Below are 27894 nucleotides of genomic sequence, written 5' to 3'. Positions count from 1 at the left end.
ACCCAGTCAGATTCTAGCGATTATAATCTAGAACAGGGGCGGTCAACCAGTCAGCGGCAAAAAATATCTGTAGTCAAGTTAAAGAGCCGATGGCATGCCGAAGGCGCAAGCGCAAATAAAGCTGGACGTGGTCTAGCTGTCACAAGGCCACTCCCCATTTTTGTGCACACGCCTTTGGTATGACATTTCTATGAGCATGACCTTATGCAGGGCCCCCTGTAGTTGTGGCCCATATGCAGTGCCCCCTGTAGTTGTGGCCCATATGCAGTGCCCCCTGCAGTTGTGCCCCTTATGCAATGTCCCATGTAGTTGTGCCCCATATGCAGGGCCCCCTGTAGTTGTGCCCCTTAAGCAGGCCCCCCTGTAGTGGTGCCCCATATGCAGTAACCCCATGTAGTTGTGCCCCATATGCAGTGACCTCTGTAGTTGTGCCCCTTACCCAGGCCAGTACTTACCTCATCGGGTCCACGCTGTCAGAGATCCAGCTCCTGCTGTCACTGCCGTGCTGACTGGATCTAACTAGATCCAGCAGGCTCCTCACATTGCGGGGGACATCATGACATCACCCGCGCACTCCATAACTGGAAACGCTGGCCTCTTACACAATCAGAGGCTTCTTTAGCCTCTGACTTCAAAGGTCAGCGTTCCCAGTTCCAGTGGGGGTCTGCCGAGCCGCAGCACAAAAACAAAAGAGCCGCACGCGGCTTGAGAGTCGCAGGTTGGCCACCCGATCTAGAAAGTGCTAGATAAATAAGCAGAATATGATTGGTTGCTATGGGCAACAACTCCACTTCTAAAAGCCTACACTTTAGTAAATATACCCCTAATAAGTGAGACGTTCTCCTTTAAAAGATGATATCTGGTGATTTTCTAGGATTTAGGTGTTGTGCTATGAATATTAATAGATATGTATGAAGATCTATAACTTGAAGACAATAAATATCAAGTGGGTAGAAAGGGGGGGGATTAAGCTTTTGGATTAAAGTATACATGAATGCAATTACCTGGTCTGCGACACAAGATGGCTGGGTTGTTTGCTGTTACTTTTATCTGAATACGAGACATAAAACATTTTCTTCCTTCATCCCTGGTGTCCGACAATCAGTAATTATACTTTAATATATTATCATTCTATGACTCACAAGTCTAACAAGAGAGGACGGGGACCAAATGGCGGGATTCTAAAGGCCCCTACACACCAGACGATTTTGTTAACGATTTGGCCGATTCTGACGCATCGGAACAACAAATCGTTCAAATCATCCAGTGTGTATGCACTACATCGTGCGGTCGTCAGCCGCATCGCCTGATCTTTTGTACTGCATGCAGACCAATCAGGCGATGCGGTTGATGATCCCATGCTGCGCTATGCGGCGGGGGTTGGCATATCGGGCGGCCGGGCACTGGATCGCCCAGTTTGTACGGACCGACCGATATGTCAATTTGTCGGTAGGGGGGTTGTGTGTCGTATCGCTGGGTAAACACGTTGTTTAGTGTGTACCTAGCATTACTGCATCGTGTCATATTGGCCCTGCCACTTCCCCACAGATCTGCTGTCCCTGCCATTACACTCCAATCCTGCCCACTTCACTAGGTTGTGAGCAGGCTGCAGAAGATTCCGTTAGAATTGTAAAGGACTTCCTGGGGTCCTGGGGACTCCCAGTCCTTCCGGAAGAGTAGGTAAATATAAGTAGATTGTTCCAAGCCATATCTTATATGCAATTTGTAACATTATAAATGTACCCTTCACCTCATATTCTCTGCAAAGCACTGGGTAATATGGTGGTGTTATAGAAATAAAGAAAAATAATTGAGCTATGTTCTCATGAATATTTGCTTTGCCTGCAAAATGACGGCCTGTAATGTGTGCAGGTTAGGCTACGCATACACTTTCATTAGACATATGAATGCATACATTGAATATACCTCACCTTTCACATAATACATTCTTAGAGGTTTGGAAAAGCATTGCTTGTCAACACTTGAGCATGATTAGTGCAAACTTTAATCTAGAATACATCCAGACGGAGGAGGTGTAACAGGATCAATGGCACCATTCCTTTTCATGCAGTAGAATGAAAGCTTGTGTTTACTTAATTCATAATGGCTGTGGTTTGGCCTCGGACAATGGCTGGAGGAAGAATGTCAGATACAAGGAGATAAAATAGATTGAGCAAGTTTTCAAGTATAATCATATAAAAGGTATCACTTCAAATGGAAATTGTATTTATTAACTTAACCTTTACTTCCTGCTGTACTAGATCTATCCCCAATGCATGAGACACTGCAAGTCCATTTATTAACTTACTCCTAACCCAATGAACCAGAAAGATAGAAAGCATTTATCATGCACTACACCTGACAAACAGGCCGGATATATTTGATAAGGTTTCCCGATTATTCTATATTGAGGATATGTTATGATAACAAATAAATGATAGTAAACCCTCACTGAGATATTTTATAGGGACAATTCCATGAAAATATGGACATAGGGGCTAATTTAACATTGCACACTAGTGCAATGCTGTGCGCAGATTCCTGATTATCGGGAACCTGCAGGACCCGTTATGCGCATGTACATTACAGGTCTTGCGTGATCGCATGCAGCCCCTGCTATGCCTCTGCCTGATTGACAAGCAGAGGCATTTAAAGGGCGGGGACGGCCAGCGTTCCCAGAAACGGCGGAGTGTCGGTGCTGTTTTCCGGGAGTGGCAAGGCCAGGCAAGCTGGCCAGCATGAGTAAGCTAAGGCTTACTCAACAGGCTGGCACCGTCCACCGCCCGACTGATGGTCACAGTGTTGGGATTGCAAATGCAGCAAGGGGTGTCAAACACCTCCTGCTGCATTTGCATATTTGCAAGGACGGAATTGCGAAGCTGCTTTCTCCCCTTTGCATGTATGTCTTCGGTTGTCCACTTATCTCATCAGTTTCCCCTCCTTCTCCCATCTGCTTCCCACCCGTGCCACAATTTCTTTCCCCTCGTCTTCCACTTCTCTTCCGTCCTCCTCTTCCGGATGTAGTAGGTTAGGGTTAGCGGTTTCCTATTCATCCAGCTGGTGGCTGGGTGAACGGAAACACAACTATGTTCACTGTCACATAACCGGACCTAAGGATGGCAGGCTCCCCAATTTTCTTTTAATAAATCATCAGAACTTTTACTCACTGGAAAGGGTTATTGAAGCTATAACACTGATATCACTGGCAGTTACCGCCGGCGGTCATGACTGTTTTTGCATGGAGAAGCCTACATTTTTAGTTTAACAAGCAGCACAAGTTAAAATGCATTAAAAAAAATTTATTGTTTGAATAAAGAGCTTTTAATATTTACAAGGTTTTATTCTTTTTATGTAGGTGCACGTGAGAAGGTCTAATATGAATGTTGGAGGTCTAATGGGTCTGTAGCATGTAAGGGGCATTTGAGAGGTGTGAAATGCATATTAGGGGCATGCCAATCTTCAGTAGTAAAGAGGGGACGGCATCGGGATGTAGTTACCAGACCGGTGGACAGCATGCCACCGGTCTGAATCCCGAAGATGGAAGCCCGACACGGGACTTAAGATAGGCATCGAAATACCGACGTCCACTGTTTCTTAATCCCGACAACGGAATACAGACAAGACGCCAGCCCGAATTCCAAAGTAGGTAAATCGGGGGAGCGTTAGCTGTTAGGGGGGGGGGGGGGTGTTAGATTTAGGAAGCACAGCGAAGTTGTTAGGGTTAGGCACCCCTAGGGGGGGTTAGGCACTAAGGGGGGAGGGTTAGGTTTAGGCACGAAGGGGGGAGACTAAGGTATAGGCACTAAAGGGAAGGGTTAGGGTGCGGGGTGGTGAGGGTTAGGGTTAGGCTACAAGACAGGAGGGTTAAGGAGAGAAGGGGGACGGTAAGTATACTATAAGTCTTCTGAGGTAACCGTTAGAATTGTAAAGAAACAGAGAAACGCGTTAAGAACCTTAAGGACTGTGGATTGTTCACACCGGCTACACTTTGCTCTGCAAACCATCTGAGGGTGATACCAGCCATCCGATACATTTGTGACCATAGAGACCGCATCATAAGTGAAAAGCCCTGGTGGGCGATACCTGCTTCTTACTGCATCCATAAGGCACATAAGTCGGGACACTGCGGAGAGTCCGTTACAGGTGGAGGCTGTGAGTACATACGGAGCTGGCAGACTTTGGCTGTATAGCTCCGCTTATTACAACTTGGCCGATGCTATTAACCAGTCAGCTGCTTTGATTTGGAACTCTGATCAATTCTCCAACAGTCTATCTGGAACTATATCACATGAAATCTTATTATTATATTACCATTTGAGCCGGTAAAGTGAACTATTTTTTGATCTAATATATATGAGAGTCAAATCTCTATTCCGGAATATTGCTATCCCTTATTTGGATAATTATATACGGAACTCAGTTTACCACCAAGGAGTGGGCTTTATTATTCTTTCCAGAATCAGTATTTCTATATAAAATTTGGACTATAAATCCATCGGTCCTTATTGCGTATTATGCAAATCGGCAATCAGCTGATTTACAGTATCACTTTTGAAGTGTTTTACTAGCTGTTTTTAGAATCTATTATGTTTCATGATTGATTGTTATTAAAATTGTGATTTATATTTATCAAAGAGGTTTACTTTATTTTTTAGCGCTTTCTATAATTGTGTATTTTTTTCATGTCTGTGGGCTCTATTTACTACAATCCGCATATTGAATACAGATTGTAGTGTGATATTACCGAGTGAATTCGCATTGCGAATTCAGGCAATATCACAGGGATTTACTATAAATCCCTTGCAGGGACAGAGCTTGTGATAAAGCTCTGTCCCTGCAGATCCCATCCGCACCCTAGTCGCGGTATTTTCGGAAAAAATACCGCGACTAAAAGCCCGCGCATGCGCCGACACACCGTCGCTGCTACCCCCACCGACGCTAAGCCCAGCCCCCCGCGATCGCGGACCCCCGCGACCCCCCCCTCCCTTCATTACACTTACCTGCATCCTCCTGGCCTCCGGTGATCTTCTCCCGGGCTTCCCGATCAGGTGATCTCCCATACTGCACTGGGACCCGATCACCTGATGACCGGGCCGCAGTGCACTATGGGAGACCAGCTGACCGGAGAGGAGCCATCACCGGAGGCCCGATCACCGGTTCCTGGATTCAGGTAAGTAAAATAAAAATGTTTCAATTTTTTTTTTCTTTTTTTTACAGCAATCAGCTTGCGGTCTGTTTAGACCACATAGCTGATTACTGGTACCGGCTCCCGCCTCTGCTCTCCCCGTTAGAGCAGAGTGGGAGCCCGGTAACCGGGGGAGACCCTGGATAAAGCCACCTCCAGGTGGCGTTATTATCACAGGGCTTCCCCCGGTATTTTTTACAATTTATTTTTAGTAACTCTGGTCGGATCACATTTCCCATTACAATTATGGGAAATGCGATCTGCTTTACTAAAAATAAGTGATACTTGGGGTTGGAGTAGAATTTTACTAATTCTACTCCAATTGCCCTGTAATAACTACAGGTGAAACTAAAATAATGTGAAAAGGGTGTGAAAACACACTTTTTCACTTTATTTTAGTAAAAATAATGTTAATAAATAGAGCCCTGTGTATCTATGGAGTGTTCCCAAACACTTCTTTTGAAAGCTGCTTGATTGGTTGTTTTTTATTGTTATTTAATATTTATTTAATTTGTGCGCCTGATATATACTTGATTTAGTATAAAATATTTTTTGGTAAGTATACTTAGCCGACCCCTGTCGGGATACCAACCATCGGTATGCCACTGTCGGTATTTTGACAGGAGGCATCCCGACTGCCAGCATTACATACTGATTCCGTTGGCATCATCATAGCATCTGCTTTCTCTGGGCGCCTGGGCTTCCTACTACACCTGTACTACACCAGGCAACTGTGAGATAAGGAAGTTGAGGGGATTGATTTGGGACATGATATGGGGGGGACTGGGGGACATAATGATGATAGTGGGGACTGATGACAAGAAAATAGTGCTAGACATGATCCCTGGGTGGTGCTAGACACCCTCTCTATATATACGGTGCTAAACAAGTCCCATTGCAGAGTATCCCTCACTAGATTTTCCATAATCAAATGAAATGTGCTATGCCCCCCTATGGCAGCAGCATCACAAAGCCACTTTTATTTTTGCACTTATGTGCATTTCCAACTGTTTATTTATATGAAGGTAATAATATAGTTTATTTTTCTTCCCAAACAGTACTTCCCCCTTTCCAGAGGCTAACAGTCCCACGCTGAGGTCCTGATTCAGACCCGGACGCTATTTGCGTCTGCTCGCTGGCTAAAAGGGGCCGGCTATTTAAATCATGTGCTCGCACTGCGTCGCGTAAAGCCGCCCACTAAGTAAAAGCGAGCGGCCGCACTATGCGCTCGCACTTGTATAAAGACGCCCCTTTGGCACTCGCAACACACGTCATCTCCGGCAGTTGTAGGATTACTCGGGAACATCGAGAGCCATCGGAGCTGCTCGCAGTGCTTGTGGTAGCCTTTTCCCACCACAACAGTGCGAGCAGTTCAGGCTAAAATACAACCCAGTCACGTGTGTAATGAAGCTACTTTGCTAATTATGCACACCCATTAAACGCAGTTCTGACAGTCGGGCACATCTGCGTTCGCACATCCACATCCACACCCCTATTTTCAAGCTTCCCCTGTTACCACCAACAAACGGCACTATCTGTCACTGAAAATAGCGGCCCAACTGCGGGCTACGGGCGAGCACTTTCTCATCGCAATGACTGGTTCACGCATGCGCATTGCGACTCATACGCATGCTCAGACTGCGAAAAATCGCTCAATGCGAGCGAACGCAGCATAGCGTCCGGGTCTGAATCAGGCCCTGAGGCTCTTTCTGACCATACTAGGTTGTGTAGGTTGTGTGGGCTGAAGAAATTTAAAAGGAACTAAGGCTCACAAAGTTTGGCCCTTTTCTATCTAGTCATTTAGCACTTTCTTGTTAGTGACAGAACGCTCAAACGCACAATCTCTTTTTTTTCTCAGAAAACAGAACTCCCCTGAGCTGCTGCCTCAGCTGTCCTGCCACCTGCAGCGCACACCACAGCTCCTCCACTGAACTGTCCACTGTGCCCTCTCTTCAGCTCCTGACTGAAGCATCTGCTCAGCTCTTCACTGTACTGTCAGAGCTGCTGCTGGGTTTGCTGACACACCAATTTAATCTTGTTGGGGGCAGATTTCCAATTCTATTGCCTAAAGAAGTTGTAAATAATGACCAGTTATTAGTCGTGGATCCAGTAGAAAAATTACATGTGAGCACCACAATACTCTGTGGCAGTGCAACAGGAGAATACATGGGCACATAATATTGGATGCGTGGCTATTCATTGGCTAGCTCTGGCCCACGGACCTTCGATTGGAAGAGCTATCTGTTTATTGCAGGCCGGACTAGCAGACCCAAGGGCAGAAAACACCTCCCCCTGGGACTGCCTGTTTGGCATTCAATTAGCCGAAAGAGCTTCCAGCAGGAAGCCACTGCCAGTGCAGTCATTGCTGGTGGCGGGTTTTACTGGGGGGCTGCAACAATGTATAATTGTGTGGTAATTTACTGCAAAGCTGGCTACACACTGGAGCAATGTGGGGCCCATTTGCCGTTTCGATCAGTGTGTCACGGCAATTGCGCACTCCTGTGGTTGCCAGCGACGGACGTTAGGTTTGATGTGCTGTGCATCAAACCTAGGGATATCGCTAGCAACCTGTAGCAACTTAATGAAGGACTGAACAGTGAACGTTCCATTGTCCATTGACTCATTCAAGTATGGACTGGTAATCCCCATTCAAGGTAATTCGTTCCAATGTAAAAACGAATGGCAATTGCTTATGTGTGTACCCAGCTTAGGAACCATTCATGTATTTTCCACACAAATTTGTAACACAAATATATATATATAGTGTGCAGCTCTGAATCAGGCCCTCTGTGAGAATGAAATGACAATTAAGTGAGAAGGGTAATTCCAGATGCATTATGGAAAAAAGACAATGAAAATGTAAAAATCATAATAATAATAATAATAATAATAATAATAATAATAATTAGAAAGAGATCCCTTCCTAGCATTCTAGAAAGAATAACAAGTGACACTGCAAAACACTTCAAGCTAACTGCATTAGATAGTATAAGCTAAATAGTGGTCACAATAATGCATGCAATTATAGACATTTTAAATTTACTGTTGAACAAAGATTTCTAAATACAGCACTGGCCTAATTACTATATATGTTTTATTGTGCACACTGTTACCAAGACATTGAGTGCACTGGGTATAAAACACTTGATACATACTGTAAATGTAACTTGACAGTGTAAGCTACAGTCATCTGAAACTGTAAGTATCCTTCACTCTTCTAATGTAATTACCTAAAGTAGACTTTTCTTCATTCCATCCTGTTTACTATCTTCTACCACACAGCTAGCAAACTGGCATGCCAAGCAGCAAATCTAGTTTTGTTACAATGTTACTGTATAACAATTTTACATAATTCTACCAATATAGATGGAATTGCTAGAGATTTCTATAACACTTTATTGGCTATTCAAAAACCTTCATACAGGTGGTCATGCCTGTGATGGAACAACAGGAAACCAAGCTATAGGTGGCAGCTTAGTTGGTCAAAATTTATTTACTAAAAATAATAAACATATTTCATACAGTACTTATTATAAGGTACAATATACAGATGTTTGGGACAGAGGGGATCATTCAGACCCGCTCGCAAGCGGTAGGATGCTCGCAAGCGGGTCGATGTTCCCCACTGCGCATGCGCACGATGGAGGGAGCAGATCAGCAGGCTGGTGCAATCCAGGAGGCATAGTCCATTGGCAAAACTGAGGTCTTATTCAATGCTTAAATTTGGTCCTAGAGACATGGTTTGAACTCACAAGAGATTTGTGGGAAGGTGATAACTTTGGGAGGTACTTAATTCCTGGCGATGTCTGTCTAGCTGCACACATATCAGCCAGTTATGGTAGCCCTCTTACATTGCAAGTTTTCCCCTTGCACATCTATTGAAAACTTGAGATGCTGGCAACAGGGAACTGAATTCAGCTCTTTGGGGGAGAGAAGACAATAAGCTAATTTCTGAATAGTTTGAGATTTAGGTAGCAATGGGATATCCTTGTCAAGATAGCAGAGACAGTTTGTCACACGAAGGGTAGAGGTCAGGGGAGGAGAAAAAGGTTTGGGTGACATCAGCATGGATGTTATAATGGAGGCTGAATAAATGAATTACTCCCCCAAGAGAGCAGAGCCTTGTGAGACCTTAACACACAGTAGGAGTGGTGGGTGGGCCTGACAGACACTAAAGAAGTGGTTCCATAGTTAGGAAGTGACCCAAGAAAGAGCAAAGACCAATAGAGTGAAGGTTGAGCAGGAGGAGTGATTAACCATATTAAAAAATAAAGAGCCCGATTCAGACCCACTCGCTAGACTATGTTCACACACAGCCAGACGATGTTTGCAATCTGTGCACGTGCGTGCGCAGTGTGCGTGCGTGAATTACTCCATGCAATCGGGAAGCGTTCACTCACTGCGCATAGCCAGCTCGCTAGAATGAGTGACAGGACAAGTAGTTTATGGGTGGTGACAGGGGATGGTCGAAGAAAACGGGGGTGTTGTGGTGCGAATGTAGGCGTGCCTGAGCGTCTTAACACCGTTTCAGAGGCGTGCATAATTAAGATGCAGCATCATAGTACACGTCACATGGTTGTTTTACACACTGAAGCACTCGCAGTGCTTGCAGTAGGGTATGGTCAACCACAAGTGCTGCGTTCGCTTCCGATGGTACCCGATGTTACCGATTGTTACATACACTTCCTGGAGATGACGTGGGAAAGTGGGCATCTTAAGACAGGCTGGTGGGCATCTGAATACACACCACGATCGCACGCCAAGACATAGTGGGCGTCCTAATGCCTTGCGATCGCGGATTTGCATACTTTCGCTGCGTGCGAACGTATCTAGCGAGCGGGTCTGAATCGAGCCCAGAGTTCCAAGATGAAGTGTATGAAAAGGCGACTTTGCTGCAAGCAGTTGCTTGATCAATTTTGCAAGTGCAACCTCTGTGGAATGTTGGAGTTCCAAGCCTAACTGCAAACAATTGGGAATTGAGTAAAAGGAGAGAAAGTGAGGTAGGCAGCTATATACAAGTCGCTCAAGTAGTTTAGCGGCAAAAGGAAACAGACACATAGGGTAGTAGTATAAAAGAGAAAGGCTGGGTTAAGAGATGGTTTCTTCAGGATTAATGAGAAGAGCACGTGTATAAAGGAAATGTGCAAGGGGAGAGAGGCAGGTTGAAGAGATGAGTTAGAGGTGGGCTTGCAGTAAGTGATTGAAGTTTGTCGGAACAGAGGGGGCAATTTATAGAGTGATCTGATTATATGAGTGCAGGGACTTTTTTGTTACTGGAGAGAAAGAAATGAGGGTGGATTATGGACTGTAAGAGAAGGGGAGTGGGGTGTATGGTATTTTTCATGAGGAAAAAAGTGTTATCATCATTTTGACATAATTTCTCAAGGTCCTCTCTTACTGGGTACGGATGGTCGCAGGTGCCCTCTCTTTCTCTGGCATAGTTCTCTAGGCCTCCTGCCAGGTCTTGGCAGCGATAGTATCAGTGGTGGCCCAGGCGGTGGTGTAAGCTCATTGGTGTCACTATCTTGGTTTCTCTGCCTTTAGCCAATCTCTGCCCTAGACTCCTAGTCAGCTGAGCACATCTGTCCACTCTTTTGTTCGGCAGGCTATATAAACTGCTACTGGACACTCTCTCATTGCCTGATTTTCATCTTACAATCTGCAGTCAGTTGCTGTCAGCTCCTGGTTCCGGAGATACTCCTGAAGTTCCAGATTATCCCTTCAGAAATCCTCTGGTGGTTTGTTTTTACTTTTGTTTTGGTGCCAATCTCCATATAATTGACCAGCTACATCTCTGAGCAAGTGCTTTGCTTCAGCATCTCAGTGCAAGTACTTTACTACGCTGCTCCTACAGTGCTCCAGCACCGCAGAGGAAGAGCATTACTACACAATTATTGAACTGCTCCTGCAATATCTCTACAACATCAGTCTAAGGGTTATATTTACTTAACTGCAGGTTTTCAGAAGTGGAGATGTTTCCCATAGCAACCAAGCAGATTCTAATGCTAGAGGAATGTTAAGTAGAATTTGATCGGTTGCTATGGGCAACATCTCCACTTCTAAAAACCCGCACTTTAGTAAATATACCCCTAACGGTTGCATTATTCTCTTCTGCTAAATCTTTTGATTCCTCAACAGTCTCTCCCTGTGTTAAGCTGCGTATTCACTTGCCGATTGAACGATTACAACATCGTAATCATTCAATAGGTCATTAATAATTTCCAACATCAATCATCGCCTGAACAAGCTGCTCAATCTGCCGATAACGACAGATTGGGCATGTCCGGGGATGAGGGAGTTTGCATGCACTGAAGGACATATCAGGATGAGGAACGACTGAACAATTACGATGTCGTAATCGTTCAAACGTTTCTCAGTCGGTAAGTGGATACGCACCTTTAGTCTGGGACAGAGCCGTAATTAGACATTTTGGTGTACTCTGCGGGAAAGAGAATTAGCATCCCCCTTCTCCCCCGTGATAATACATGACATCCAGTGATAGGGAAACTGTGGCTTGCCAGGAGATACTGTATGTAATTACAAGTCACAGTCTAACCTATAGGAAGGTGTACAGGGACCTACTGTAAACTGGGAAGATGCTGGCTGCTTTACTTAAGGCCAAGCATACACTGAGTATGCCTTCATGGCAGTATGGCAGTAGGGATAACGGATTAGTATAGTCACAGGGGTATCATTTCCAGTGGTACATTCAGGCCCATCTGCCCTACATGCTTATCTCCTAATGACCACCTCCACCACTAATGCAGACCTTTGTCTAATTACCTCCCACCACTAATTCAGACCTGACTAATGACCCCCATCCCTAATGCAGACCTCTGTCTAATTACCCCCCACTCCAATGCAAACCTCTATGTAATGACCATCCCCCCCAGCTCTCCTAATGCAGACTAATCTTCTGCATTGGGGTTGAGGGTAATTTGACAGGGGTCTGAACATACAGAACCCCTTGCTCCGGCCCTGCAGCTATCCTAGCATCAGTAACCAGATATACTGGGCAATTTTGATACGCTATACAGACAGCCTTGTTACCTTCTAACTGGCACACATCCTGCTGACCACTGCTGAACATGGGAGCTGCTCCCCGGCTGTGTTGGGGTATGCCAGGAAAGAGTGTCTGCAGCCGGGGGAGAACAACAGGCAGCAGGTGGGATGAGGTTCTCAGGTTGCTGCAAACTCTAACTATACGTGTGCAGCTCAGGAGGAGGGGAGAGGGGCAAGAACGATGTAACAGCCTGGACCCCACTGCTGCAGCACTGGCTCAGAAAGGCAGGAAAAGGCTCAGCTTCAGCTTACCACAGCACAGGGAAGGAGGTGGATTGCCGCCTCTAGCGTACAGCTGTCTGGGAGCATAGGGCTACTCTCAAGCTCCCAGTCGCTGCTCTTCTTCCTCAGAGGAGTTCAGGGGGTGGACTTTGCCGGGGGCCAGCACCGACAGTGCCAGATAAGTAGCCGGGCTCACTGCTAGCGTAACATGCTAGCTTAACATCGCATCGCTTAAGCGGCAGTTGAAGATCAAGGATGCGGTCAGTTCTACCCCAGAGCACCCTGCGCTCTGTGCGGCTGCAGTGGCTGCATCACCATAGTTAAGGCCCTAGTCTGAGAGCGTGCAATCTGTGAGCTTACCTGCAGCAAAGTCCATCCTGCCTTGCAACAGTTCTTGGTGAACATCAGAGAGCGAAAAGTAACTTTGCACCCCGTGACTAGTAGATTCAAACCAGGGTAGGCTGGGTCAAGAGTGCACTAGAAATCCCAGTGTCATGACAATTTTTAGGCATAATTGGCATACCATACTTGTACCTGTGTGTTTATTAAAACATTTTCAACCTTGATTCAAGATGAAACATGTTTATTAGACCAAACTGAAAACTTAGTTTGTCCGGATTTTAATTTTGCTTCCTCCAGAATAATTCACAATTGCAGAATGGGTAGTTTGAGGTGCAACCTAACATTTCCACATCAATTTATACCTAATTATAAACAGCTATGTCTTTCAAAAAAATGCCAGATATTCATGAATGCTTCCATGGGTAGGGTCATACTGACTGGCAGTAAGTTAAATGCTGTGTTTAAAAGACAGGCGTACAAAGTGCTAATGTGATGCTCCCTTTATAAGTCTCCAAATTAATATTACAAAACACTAAGGGGAAGATGGCTCAAACCTTGGAGAAAGATAAAGCAGAGAGAGATAAAGAACCAACCAATCAGTTTCTAACTGTCATTTTTCAAACTCAGCCTATAAAAAGGCAGTTAAAAGCTGATTGGTTGGTACTTTATCTCTTTTCATTTTATCTCTCTCCATGATTTGACACATTTCCCCCTAAAGCTCTCCATCTGTACAGAATTTTTATTTCTCTTTGTGTCTTATCTGAAACTTAACTGGCACAGTGACTTTACCCAACTCCTCAGAGTGGCTTTATTAGGCTGACTTTTCTGCAACAGATGGCTTGCTGTACTGTACTTGTGATTAGGATTAATTTTAGAATTACATGTTTACAAAATCTTTCTGCTCCTGATGCTAAAAATCTGTTTATATGAGTTATTAGGAGTTTCTAGTTAGTAATAGAGCCCAATAACTCCTACACAAAAGGTTTAACACTCAGCCAGACAAATCACAGGAACCACTAACCGCAATGGCTAGAATGTACTTGGTGGTAACAAACATTTATTTTAACTTTGTATTGATCACAGAGGGTATATACTATTGCATACCACCAAACTGCTTTATTTAATTTAGATGTTTGGTTGAATTATGAACGTCAGGCACTATTGCAACATTTCAGTTGCCCTGTTAATATCTTCACTTAGCCGTAACTGTATGACCTGGGGATGTCTTCCCTTAGGTAGTACAAAAGTTGGTGATCCCATCAGGCCCAGAGACAGGGAGGGACTAAGGGGACACCAGTACCGGACCCTGATTGTCAGAGGGGCCCCAAGGATTCAGGAGGAAAAAAAATAAATGGATCAGCAACATGGTCACCTATTAATACCTTTTAAACAACTGTGTGTGCTGCTGTAGACAAGCAGCTGCAGCAGCAGTCCAACAGAAGCTCCTCCCACCGTCACCCTTCCTTCCTTCCTTCCCCCAAGTCACACTGTGATACGCAGGGGCCGGTGTTCCTCCCTCCTGGGCACGCATCCCCACCTAACCTGCACTGCTCCAGGTCCGATAGCAAACTGTTCTCACTTTTGCTTCCTGTTCCTCACCATCGGCCTATTGTTCAACTCCACCCCAGTGTGTCTAACGGTCTGTCACCCCCCTCCCGTGGCACCCACGCCCCCCACCCCACTCTCATGGTACCCCCGCCCCCATTTCGCGTCCCCCCCTCGTGGAACCCCCGACCCCCCCTTGCGGCACTCCCGTCCCCCCTGTTGCCGCACACCCGACCCCCCCCCCCACACTCCAAGTCTTCCTCTTTAGGTGGTCCAGCTGATAAGTGTAGAAAGGGTCTCTCAGGCCAGGTAAGTAACTACTTATTGCTATTTCTTATTTTTTGTGTCTTTTTTTATAATACAGTATAACAGAGATATCAGTGTACCGGGCCCCAAATTTTCTGTTGCCGGCCCTGGATCCCATCCCTGGAAACTCCATTTGTATATTGCCGATTCCAATCCCCGGCCGCAAATATTTCACCCCGCTAGGATAGTGATAAGGGATCTCTTTAATGTCAGTAAAATGGCTTGAATGGTATAAGAGGAGTAAAAGTGATAAGGACAAGCTCTTTTGAGGAATGTAAATGGATATGCACCTTTCTGCATAGTCGCAAATACTCCTAAACAGACGACCTCTACATACCTTTATCTAATCAGGTTCCACAAAAGTAATTTTCATGTTGGCTCTGCTCTGCAAACCTATTTGTGCCAGTGTGCCTACTGTGTACTTTGCAAGGAACACCTTCTCCTACCCTCATCCGGGATTCAATCGGGAAATCGGCTGACGTAAGCCCGACAGCCGGCTTCCCGATTGATTTATCCCGGCGAGGGTTAAATGACAGGCGTCTATATCTAGACACCTGTCATTTTTCCAACGGCGGGAGACCGACGCCCGACATCCCGATCGAAAGGATACCGGGCCCCGCGAGCAGACAGCCGCGGGGGGGGAGTGTTAGGTTTAGGGCACCCTGGGGGGACTTAGGGTTAGGCACCCCCCTGGGAGGGTTAGGGTTAGGCTAGGGGGAGGGTTATGGTTAGGCACCCCCGGGGGGAGGTTAGGGTTAGGCACCCCCCGGGGGACTTAGGTTTAGGCAGTGGGGAAGGGGGGGGTTAGGTTTAGGCAGTTAGAGGGGGATTAGGGTTAGGCACAGGGGGGAGGTTAGGGTTAGGCACCCCTAAGGAGGGTTAGGGGGGTTAGGTTAGTTTGTACTTACCTAGGGACGATCGGGATTTCCAACGCTGTCGGGCTGCCGCTGCCGGGATCTCTGCATCTGTCGGGCTGACGCTGCCGGGAATCGAACTGCCGGCCATGCGTCAGTCGGTCTTTCATACCGAATGCCCTCATCCTGAGCAAACTTCTGCTAGTCCACAAGCACAGCGTAAAATCAAGCCTGGGAAATACCAATAAAGAAGTAACACAATTGCAGATCACAGAGCTTCAAAATATATAATCCTGATCAAGTAAACCTACAGGGAAGGAACGAATGGGGTCCATTTACCTAGCCTTGGGTGAAGATAAAGTGAACAGAGATAGAGTACCAACCAGTCAGCTCCTAAGTGCCATGTCACAGGCTATGGGGGCCAGAAGGCTAAAGCCAGAGGAGTGGTGCCCCAGATTCCCACTGGACTGTTAAGTCTGTGGCTTATAGGATATATTGGCACAATAGCTGCTTTTATAGTACTATAGAGGACTGGGCTACGTATATTGAGAGAGTGGAACTATACTGTGATGCTAACTCTGTGCAGGAAAACAAAAACGCAGAATAGAGATTCATACGCCAACTAATACACACAAAAATAAGATCCGTTGTAAGCTTCCACCAGAATACATACACAGCAATGGGAACTATATACACCACACTCCTCCCAACTCAGATAAATGCAGACATAGTAAGAGGTTAACACTATGCAATATATATGTTACCTCAGAAGGCTACAAATCAAGCCATTGGGGTGCAATACAAACTCTGTCTGGGTATCGATTTTTAAATCCCAAAGTGACAGGCTGCTCTGCTGAAATCACACTAGAAGGTTCAGAATCAGTTGTTGTCACTAAGGGAACCTCATGCTCAGGTGACTCCGTAACAGGCTTGAGAACAGAGGGCCTGATTCAGAGCCGGACGCTCTGACAAGAGTGCTCGCTCTGAATCAGGGCCCTCCTACCTGTTACTGGAGCGGCCTCCTGGCCGCTCGCATAGCTGTGGGTGACCACCCACAGCTTATGCGAGCGGCCAAAAAGATGGTCGCGATGGTCAAGACTATCGCGACCATCGGGCTTGCGACGAGACCCTGTGGTAGGGTCTCGCTGCCGCAAGCCCAGGAGTGCTTTTGGCTCTATCAGAGCCAAAAATCACTCCCACTGACATCACTAGTGATGTCAGTGGGGCCGACCCCAGACGGTAGGCGTTCCCATGGGAACGCCTCCGTCTGGGCAGCCACGCCCCCAGCACGCCCACCAAAGGGGGCGTGCTGTCACTCACCATCGACAGCACGCCCCCTTTGGTGCGAGACCCATAGCGACGGCTTGGCCGTCGATAGTCTGGTGTCCCGCATGTGCACGACGGAGCTCCCTCCGTCGTGCGCATGCGCACTAGGGCACCATCAACACGCTAGCGAGTGCTCAGCGCTCGCAAGCGGGTCAGAATCAGGCCCAGTCTCTGTAGCAGACCCAGAGGGGTATACATTCTTTGCAGTGTCAGAAACAGTCTCTGTAGCAGACCCAGAGGGGTATACATGAACTCCCAAATCACTTGCTTGGCTATGTACAGGTGTCGGCCTACAGTCAGTATGCCTCCTAGCCTCAATTATTTGATCAATGTGCCACAATTCTCCTCCCACTTCAATCACGTGCATTAGAGGGCTGGACATGGAAGAAACTATTCCTGGTTGCCATTTGTCTCCTCTGTAATCACGGACAAGCACCTCTTGACCAATGACGAAGGTCCGAGTAGGTTTCTGATAAACAGTTTGAAACCGTTGGTAATGTACCTTTCGTCTCACATTCGGTTTTATCAAGTCCCACTGAGACTGCAAGTTCCGTTGCATAAACAGCACAGCAGGTGGCTGACCGGTGGTGGAGTGCTCAGTTCTAAGAAATATAAACAGGAAGTTGTCAATCTTGTGTTGCGAAGGTAGATGTTCATTGTGCATGGACTTGATAGCTTTTTTAAAAGTTTGTACAAATCTCTCAGCCAAACCACACCATTCATTGTCTCACATGAACTTTTTGAATTCCGTGGACACAAATTGTGGCCCATTTTCACTGCAGACTTGCTCCGGTAGATCATTTCAGGCAAAGCTGGTTTGCAGAACAACAATTTTCTCAGGTGTAGTGAATTTTATCTATATTACATCTGGCCATTTTGAATGGGCGTCCACTGCAATAAGAAACATACAATCCATGAATGTGCCAGCAAAGTCAATATGTACCCCCTGCCATGGAGATGGTGACCATTCCCAGGGGTGTAACAGGGCTAAGGGTTGTGAATTTTGAACTCTTTGACATCCTTCACATCCTTTTGTCAATGTTTCAATTTGACCAGCGAATTCCTGGCCACCACATGTAGCTTCTAGCAAGACTCTTCATTTTTACTGTGCCCAGATGACCCTCATGTAAATTTTCAAAAACTCTGTTTCGCAGTTTTGTTGGTATTACCACACAAAAGAGTTCCTCGATAGACAGAAAGTTGATCTCTCCTAGCCGAAAACCCGTAATATTGAGCATTGCCATGTTTAGGCCAACCTTTTAGAGTTAAGTCCATTACTTTAGGTAACACCTGGTCTTTCCTTGTTTCCCGATTGATCATGTCATTGGTAATAGGTAGCTGTTCTATCAACATATTGTGATACACTTCCAGGGGGTCCTTACCATTGTCCTTCTCACTTTGGGGCAAGGGGGAACGCGATAGACCATCAGAGTTGCAATGTAGTTTTGTTCCTTTAAACTCAATGTCATATGTGTGTGCACCCAGCAATAATCACCAACATTGAAGACGAGTAGCAGTCATGGCTAGGACTCCCTTTTGGGGGTTAAAAATCGATACCAATGGCTGATGATTAGTCATTAATGTCAACCTTTGTCCATACAAATATTGATGACATTTCTTTACTCCCCATACTAAACTTAAGGCCTCTCGATCAATTTGAGCATAATTCTTCTCTGCTACTGTCAAGGACTGTGAAGCAAACGCTATTGGTTTCTCGCTTCCATCGCTCAGTTGATGTGACAACACTGCTCCAATGCCATATAGTGAGGCATCACACGCCAGTCTGATGGGCAGTTTCGGATCAAAATGAGTAAAGACTTTATTAGATGTAATCAATCTGTTCTGAGAATGCTTCTCACAGTCTTTTGTCCACTTCCAACGTGCATTTTTCTGTAGTAGGACATTTAGCCGGTGTAGTACTGTGGAGATGTCTGGTAAGAACTTGTGATAATAAGTAAGATCTCAGTTGTCACACAGACATCTCCACAGTACTACACTATATTTACCATGTTTGGCAACTTCTCCCAACCATCCAAGAAACAGTTTGGTGACGAACAATGCCTTTTCCAGCATAATGGAGCACCTTGCCATAAGGCAATAGTGATAACTAAGTGCTCGAGGAACAAAACATGAAAAATTTCGAGTCCATGGCCAGGAAACTCCCCAGACCTTTTTCCCATTGAGAACTTATAGTCAATCCTCAAGAGGCGGGTGGACAAACAAAAACCCACAAATTCTGACAAACTCCGAACATTGATTACACAAGTATGGGCAGCCATCAATCAGTATATGTGGCCCAGAAGTTGATTGACAGCATGCCAGGGCGAACTGCAAAGGTCTTAAAAGGGAAGGGTCAACACTGCAAATATTGACTCTTTGCATAAACTTAATGTAATTGTCAATAAAAGCCATTGACAGAATGAAATGCTTGTAATTTTACTTCAGTATACCATAGTAACATCTGACAAAAAGGTCTAAAAACACTGAAGCAGCGAACTTTGTGAAAACCAATACTTGTGTCATTCTCAAAACTTTTGGCCATGGCTGTACAAGCAGTGACAACACATCTGTGTACCTTTGTGCACGCTACGCACTGCTCAGCCACTGCCAACACCTCCGTGTACCCTATAGCACGCTGTGCACTGTACAAACAGCGCAAACGCATCCATGTACCTTGTGGCACACTACCAAAATCCCACACATTGTGTACACAGCTGTGCCTTTGGCCTTTTGTCATTTGTGCCTGCTGTGTTAAACACTTCAGGGTATTCTGTGGCTACAACCTCTCAGAGTATTCCAGCTATACCTCTTTCGTCGTGTTCTCCTGTAGAGGCAAACTCCCAAGGCTTCACACCCTCTTTTCCTGATCATTTAAATATATTGGGGGAGGTATATCAAGCAGTGAAAAGAGCTGAGAAGTCGCCTATAGCAACCAATCAGCTTTGAGGCAGCATTTATAAAGTACATTCTATAATATGATAGGTAACTGAGTAGTTGCTATGGGCAACTTCTCCACTGTTTTCACAGCTTGATACATCACCCTCATTGTTCCAAACAATTAAGTCTTGATTTTAGCCATTAAGCATCAAAACTTGACTCCATACTGTAGATTGTCTCGGTGACCACATGCCAAATGGACTCTGCTTGGTGTCAGTTATCTCCCCCATCCATACAATATTGAATAGAGTTTGGCCTGTATACCAAATGGTCAGATGGACTTTATGATGAGTACATTGTTTAAAATCCTTCTCTAAAATCTGGGAGACAGCCCTTCCTGCATACCTCTGCCTACTCCCCATATATTTTCCATCGCAGCTAGCAACCCGCCTCTGTCCTTTCCTACCTGCTGACCTCTAATGCTTTTCATGACCTTTGTGTGTACTTGTTTCTCTTTTACTTTTGTGACCTATGTGATTCGGTAATTCTATTACTACTTGTTTTTGCTCATGCCATCCTACTAATAAAGTCTTTTCAAATAACTTATGTTTTTGCTGATCAGAAAATTAATCCAGAACTTCAATGGGACTATCTGGTTAGAGTGAGGACCGGCACCCTCTATCCCAGGTCAACCAACCAGCCCATGCACATACCCAACAGTATTTTTTATTTGATTAAAGTGTCTGTGTCCCGGTCCGCAATTGCATGAATGTGCCCTTATTGCAGTCAACCTATATATAAATGCCCCTTTCCTCCCACTCCAGCCTCTCAGAGCTCAAGCGGGCGTAAGTCCCAAAATCGTACAAGCCTGCATTGGCACCCACTTGCTTTATTGGTCATGCATAGAGCAATTTTACATAATATAGGCTACATACTCTGCATCAGCTACAAATTATTTAAAGGCCTGATAAAAAAATAAGTATCGCTATTTTTGTATTTAATAAGTAGAACCTCCTTTGTACTATCTTATAAAAGCATCCTCCTAAAATAAGCAATGGTGACATCCTTTGTCACAACAACAGCAAGCCGGAGTAATTAGCATACGGTATATAACCCAGCTTCTAAAGATCTTCAATCAGGGTACAAAAAGAGTGGTAGCTTCTGATTTTCTGCAAAGCAAAAATCTTAATCATTCTCAGCAGCCTGGATATGGTTGGTCAGTCAAGGTTGGTCAGCTACAGAGATGTTTCATTTATTTTGTTACACATCGTATGGTACTTTTATAATCCTATGGTTCATTACCCAAAGCAGAATGTAATGTTCATCTTTTATCAAAGAACTAACACCACTCCCTGAAAGGCAGCTAGAACAGTCCAGTCCATTAAGCATAACACAAGGAATAGCACAACAGTGTAGGATGTGAACACACATTGTGCAAGCACCAGGAGCTCTTCAGGCATATCATACATAATTAAGGACAAAGAATAAGCCTTTGCCAGCTGCAGAGTGCTTTTTCCTCTACAGCATGTTTGTTGCTTGGTCTACTGGACAGGGAAACATTTAAAAGGTGTACACAAAACCTTATGCTATCCACCCCAAAAATGTACATTTCAGTTTGCTCAGGTCAAGTGAGTACTGGAAAATTATATTATATTTTTTTTTGTTTTGCTTTTGTTTGTTTTGTTTGGATTGTTATAATTATTGGCACGAGGAACACATTTAAAAATCCATCATTTGATTTCACAAACAGTACCTGTAAAACGGATTACGCATGTGAAACGCAGCAAATCTGAATACATTTTAAAGATCGTTAACCCAGCTGTGTTCATTGATTTTATTGGTCAGCATATTGTATTTGTAAAGTTATAGTAGTAGTCTACCTATTGCTATTCCTTTCAAATCGAGCACACAAGCAGACTAAACGGGCTCATTACAATGCCCTCCAATATCATCAAACTACAAGAAAGCATCAAATCACCAATATTTTTCAAATTGCCATAAAGAAATTGAAAACTCGAAAAAAAAAGTTGGTAGAAGTCAAGTTAAAAAAAAAAATTATCAGCAATTGTAGCAAGCACATATCTAGGGGCAGATTCAATTAGATGCATTCTGTTCTCCTGGGTAAATTCCCTGGAGCTATTCATTTGCAGACCAGTGACCAACCCACAAGCAGTCCCGTGGCAGCGGTTAACTTTCATTTTTGCTTGCACCTCCGGCGGGTGCTCTGGGCATTTTATTGGGAGAACAGACCTCACCACTCAACCCTTGGTTAATTGAGTCTGCCACATAATATGCATTAATATTTCATACTGAAAAGAAAAATGTTCTCCAATTAAACTAATTCAACATCTCAGCATGTCTCTGGACAGTACATAGCAGTGCTCTCCCCAGAAAAGATTGCCGATTAAAAGTTAGAATTCCTGAACTTCCTGAACTTACAGATGTGTCCATTTATATAGCCGCCTTGCACATTTAAAGCCCAGTGTTTTTATGCGACTTTTTTCCTTAAAACTCTTATTCACAAAGTGATGTGAATATGACGCACAGGCAGCTTCTGCTGTTTAAAATGATATGCGGCATGCCTATATTTTGTGTGCAACTGCGGGCGTATCTGCATGTAAAATGCTACAAAACAGTGTCACAGCCGCTGACACTGTACCATAGCATTTTGCATGCAGATACACCCGCAGTCACACAAAGAATTTAGGCATGCCGCATATCATTTTAATCAGCAGAAACCTGATGTGTGCTGGGCTGCTGTGAAGTAAGAGAGAGGTGGGGTGGCGCCACGGGCCCTCTAGCAAGCCTGGGCCAGGTTAATTAGTACCCGCTCTCCCCCCCCCCCTCTCGGTGCCCCTGAGTATCTGTCCCCTCTAGTGAAATCAGATTGTTTAGTAGGCTCTGCTTTATGCAATTCCTAAAAGGTTTTGGTTTTAGAGCAGAAAATCCTTAAAATGGCTCAGATACTGCCCAATTGCACAAATACATTTTTAAAGAACAGCCTAGATACTGGCCACTTGCTTTTTGGAAACAAATACAAGAATTAACCAGATATAGCACCACTTGCTATCTAAAAACAGATAGACAGCCCTCTTTCTGGCTGGACATAGATGGCAGCTCTGCCCAGATACTGCCCCTCTTGCTGGCTACACATAAGGCCCAGTAACAAACAACAAGCTGGCTGGACACAGATAGCCACACTGCCCAGATACTGCCCCACTTGCTGACTACACAGAAGGCCCCCAGAAACAAACACGCGTCCGCTGAAACGCAGAGTGGATGCAGGCAGTCCACTCTCTTCATTGTTCACTAGCGATTAGTAACTGCGCGCCCTTCCTTTTACACTGGGTGAGGTATCTGCTCTGCCCTCCAGTCTGACACCACCTGGCACTGTGAGGAGGCCAATAAGTCATTCTGCGTTGACATTTCCATATGAAACGTCAGTGCAGAGCGACTTTCGGCTGCGTCACAGTATCAGTCGGCAGGCGAATTTTGCCAGACGAACTGCCTGAAATATAAAGCATGGGGAGAACACTGCATAGTGAACTGTTTTAGACCCACCTGCCACTTCCAAAATGTTTACATCAAATCCAGATCAAAACAGGGAGCCAGCAAAGTGATACTTTAGATTCTTGTTACAACAATTGTTCACCATATTATACCTAGAACAGGTGCGTCTCAGCACAGGACAACTGCTAACTTTTTAAACTGACTCCTAGATTTTGGACATATTTGTCAAGACATGCTTGGTACTGCAGGAGAAGGTGTCCATCTATGTTCTTACCTTTTCTAATGCAGATTAGTTCGTGGACTCCACAAGTTCTCTCTCCACCTGCAAAAATCATAGAGGAAAAAACATTAAGGATGAATACATTTCTATGTATATTAACCTCACACATATCTTACGGACAACCTATTTACTGTCATTCATCACAAATAATCAATAAGATTAAACATGGCAATATTTTAACCCGAACATGAAATAAAACATACCATTTTATGTATAATCTGTGGCTTTGTCATCACTTTAGAATTGATTAGTACACTTACATGCTCAATCACAACTTTATATATAAGTGCTGGGCAAAGTCATAATTTTCTGGGGCCTTACATGTGGTTTCTCAAGATGTCTACGTATTAAGGAAGATTTAAAAAGAGGAACAGAAAAGGAGAAAGTTGCTCCTAGAACAAACCATGTTGCAATACAACGGGTGCCTTTTCTCTTTTGTGCATGCAGAGTTAATACTGGCTTGTTTTGCAGATAGCACACAAACACTGGACAGCTTTATTGCATAAGCCATGTCCAGGCTGTAACTAAGGGAGTGAGGGTGGTACCCTGCCCACGGTGCAAGGCCAAGGGGACAACATGAAGAGCCATTGCTCAGCTCCTGGTCCCGGCCCCCTCGTCCATGGCTTCATGACATAACATGAGCAGGGGTGGTGAGGCCAGCCAAGGGTATCCTATTGGCACTGACCCCATACAGAGAAGAAGCATTTTAACACATATGAAGATGCAGGTTATTCTATGATTGACAGATATCTGATAAAAATAAAAAAAAGATTTAACACCTAGATAGCAGATTTCGTAACATACTATACTCAACTTTGTTCTGAAAAGTAATCTCACAAAATAAAACATTGTTTTAAAAAGCTGTTAACAGTCACAATCTGGGACTACATAAGAAACAGCAAATCTGCTCCCAATTAGCCTTGTCATGATCCTAGTCCAATAGGACATGGCACTTCTGCCTGCTGGAAAATGTGATACTTGTGAGGTAATCATACATACATAAATACATATGAAGAAGATAAATGGATGTTCAGTCGTAGCCCAATTGTAGATGTACTTCACTGTATGCATATAGCAAACTTGTATAATAATATGAGATATGGTAAGAACTTACCCTTGTTATCTCTATTTCTACGAAGTCCATAGGGTTCCACAGGATACCTTGGGGTATAGGTGTGACGTCAGTCGCAGGGCACCAAAGAGTTAAGCTTTCAGCCTCCCAGGATGCACTAGGTCCCCCTCCTATACCCCGCCCCCGGGCCAAGGCACCTCAGTTAGTTACCAAGCCATAGGCCGGAGGAGGAGAAGGAAGAGAGAGAACAAAGATCTGGACACATACAAGAATCACATTCTCACCAGAGGGAGACGGAAAACCGGTGACCAGAGCAAAGCCCATCTGCAGCACAGGTGCGACAGGGCGGGAGTCCTGTGGAACCCTATGGACTTCGTAGAAATAGAGATAACAAGGGTAAGTTCTTACCATATCTCATATTTTCTACTTCAGGGTCCATAGGGTATCCACAGGATACCTTGGGGATGTCCCAAAGCAGTATCCTTTAAGGGTGGGGACGCTCCTGTGCAGAAAGGAGAATCCGCCGCCCGAAGGAAGCATCCTGAGAGGCGAAGGTGTCAAACCTGTAATACCTCACGAAGGTATGGACAGAAGACCACGTAGCAGCCTTGCAGATCTGAACTGCCGAGGCACCACGTCGAGCTGCCCACGAAGGACCCACAGACCTAGTGGAATGAGCCTTCAGAGAAGGAGGGACCGGTAGGCCTTCATGAAGATAAGCTTCAGAAAAAGCCATACGGATCCAGGCTGCCAAAGTTTGCTTTGAAGCAGGCCAACCCTTTTTACGGAAGCCAAAGAGGACAAACAAAGCGTCCGACTTCCTAAACGAAGAAGTGCGGTCAACATAAGTCCTTAAGGCCCGCACAACATCCAAAGAGGCCTCACCCACGGAAAGACCCGGTGAGTTAAAGGCCGGAACAACTATTTCCTCGTTAATATGAAACTGGGAAACAACTTTGGGAAGAAACTCGGGCCGAGTGCGGAGCACTGCCCTGTTCCCATAAAAAACCAAGAAAGGGGGTCTACAAGAAAGAGCCCCTAACTCAGAAACACGTCTGGCCGAAGCAATGGCCAGAAGGAAAACAGTCTTAGCTGTTAGCCATTTAAGATCCACTGAGCCCAGTGGTTCAAACGGCGGTCCTTGGAGAGCCCTCAGGACCACAGCCAAATCCCAAGGCGCCACAGGTGGAACAAAGGGCGGCTGAATGCGGAGAACACCCTGCATAAAGGTGCGCACATCCGGGATTGTAGCAATCCTACGGTGAAACCAGACAGATAGGGCCGAAACCTGTACCTTCAAAGAAGCAAGGCGTAGCCCATGATCTAGTCCCGCTTGCAGGAAGGCGAGAATCCGAGACAGACGAAACTCCCGCGGTGCATAACCTCTCGGTCGACACCACTGGAAGAACGTATGCCACACGCGATGGTATATCCTCGCGGAAGACGGTTTCCGAGCTCGCAACATGGTACGCACCACAGAGCTGGAAAACCCCCGGGACCTCAGCATGGCCGTCTCAACAGCCACGCCGTCAAAGACAGCCGAGTCAGGTCCGGGTGAAGGCAAGGACCCTGAGACAGAAGGTCCGGTCGTAGCGGCAACCGCAGAGGAATGTCCACGGACAGACCCTGAAGGTCTGAGAACCAGTGCCGTCTGGGCCACGCGGGAGCTATCAACAGGAGCGTCCCTCCTTCCTGTTTGAATTTCCGGATTACCCGTGGAAGAAGGGAGACCGGAGGGAACAGGTATGCGAACCGGAACGTCCACCGGACGGACAGAGCATCCACCAGAGACGCCCCTTCGTCTCTTGTGCGAGACCCGTACACCGGCAACTTGTTGTTGTGCCGGGACGCCATGAGGTCGATTTCTGGAAGACCCCACCTGTCCACCAGTAGTTGAAAAACGTCCGGGTGCAGGGACCATTCCCCCGGATGAACGTCCTGGCGACTTAGAAAGTCCGCCTCCCAATTGAGCACTCCCGGGATGAAGACCGCTGATATGGCCGGAAGATTGCGCTCCGCCCAAACCAGGATCCGAGAGACCTCTACGAGAGCCGCCCGACTGCGAGTTCCTCCTTGCCTGTTTATGTAGGCCACGGTGGTAGCGTTGTCCGACTGGACCTGCACCGGGTGACCCTGGAGAAACCGCTGTGCCTGCTGGAGAGCATTGAAGACCGCACGGAGTTCCAAGATATTTATTGGAAGCTCCGCTTCTGTCGGCGTCCACCTGCCCTGGAACAAGTGTGGACCCGAAACTGCTCCCCAGCCCCGAAGACTGGCGTCCATTGTCAACAGGACCCAATTTGGAACCCAGAACGGACGTCCCTTGTTGAGGTGGGTCGTCTGTAACCACCACGTAAGGGACAGGCGAACCTCCTGGGTGAGCACAATCGTCTGGGACTTCAGAGACTGAGTCAGCCCGTTCCACTTGGACAGGATCAGGTGCTGCAGAGGTCTGGAGTGAAACTGGGCGTATTCCACCATGTCGAACACCGACACCATGGAGCCCAGTAACCTCATCGCCGAGTGTAAGGACACCCGGCGGCTGTGCAGACAACTGCGCACCCTTGACTGTAAAGCAGAGATCTTGTCCTCCGTCACGAAGATCCTTTGCTGTCCCGAGTCCAATAAGGCTCCAAGATGCAGAATCCTCCGAGACGGGATTAGAGTGGACTTCTGCCAGTTGATTAGCCAGCCGTGCCGTTGCAGCAGTGCAATGGTCAGGTCCAAGTGGCGTAACAGGAGCTCTGGAGATCCTGCCACCAATAACAGGTCGTCCAAATACGGCAACATGCGGACTCCCTGCAGCCGCAGAGAAGCCGCCATGACCGCCATCACCTTGGTGAAAACACGTGGTGCTGTTGCCAGGCCAAAAGGTAACGCCCGAAACTGGAAGTGGTCGCTGCTGATTGCAAACCTGAGGAACTGTTGATGGCGCCAAAGAATAGCGACATGCAGGTAAGCGTCCTGTATGTCCAATGACACCAAGTAGTCCCCAGGTTCCAGCGCCAGAATGATGGACCGTAGGGTCTCCATCCGAAACTTCGGGACCCGCAAAGACTTGTTGAGTGCTTTGAGGTTGAGAATCGGACGATATGACCCATTGGGTTTCTGTACCAAAAATAGATTTGAATAGAAACCCTGGCCCCTCTGGGAGAATGGAACCGCCACTATAACTCCAGCCTGGAGCATAGTGTGCAATACCTTCCGCAGCTCCGTAGCCTTGTTCCGGTCTGATGGGAGACCCGTGGTGAAGAAGCGAGCCGGGGGTCTGTGCCGGAAGGAGAGGGCGTATCCGTGAGAAACCACCTCCAGA

General features: G+C 46.0%; 1 protein-coding gene across 1 annotated transcript in view; it reads right to left on the bottom strand.

Moving 5' to 3' along the window:
- SYT14 (synaptotagmin 14) overlaps positions 1 to 27894 on the bottom strand; it is a 234789-nt gene that overhangs the window by 176923 nt on the left and 29972 nt on the right. The window contains exon 2 of the mRNA XM_088477535.1: positions 23504 to 23551. Coding sequence (XP_088333661.1) covers positions 23504 to 23551 — 48 coding nt within the window. The remainder of the gene's footprint in view (positions 1 to 23503; positions 23552 to 27894) is intronic.

This window comes from Taudactylus pleione, unplaced genomic scaffold, assembly GCF_031769625.1.
Source record: "Taudactylus pleione unplaced genomic scaffold, aTauple2 ptg000201l, whole genome shotgun sequence".
Lineage (NCBI taxonomy): Eukaryota > Metazoa > Chordata > Amphibia > Anura > Myobatrachidae > Taudactylus > Taudactylus pleione.
The sequence above is the reverse complement of the archived record's forward strand: the minus strand, read 5'-3'. Positions and strand labels throughout refer to the sequence as shown.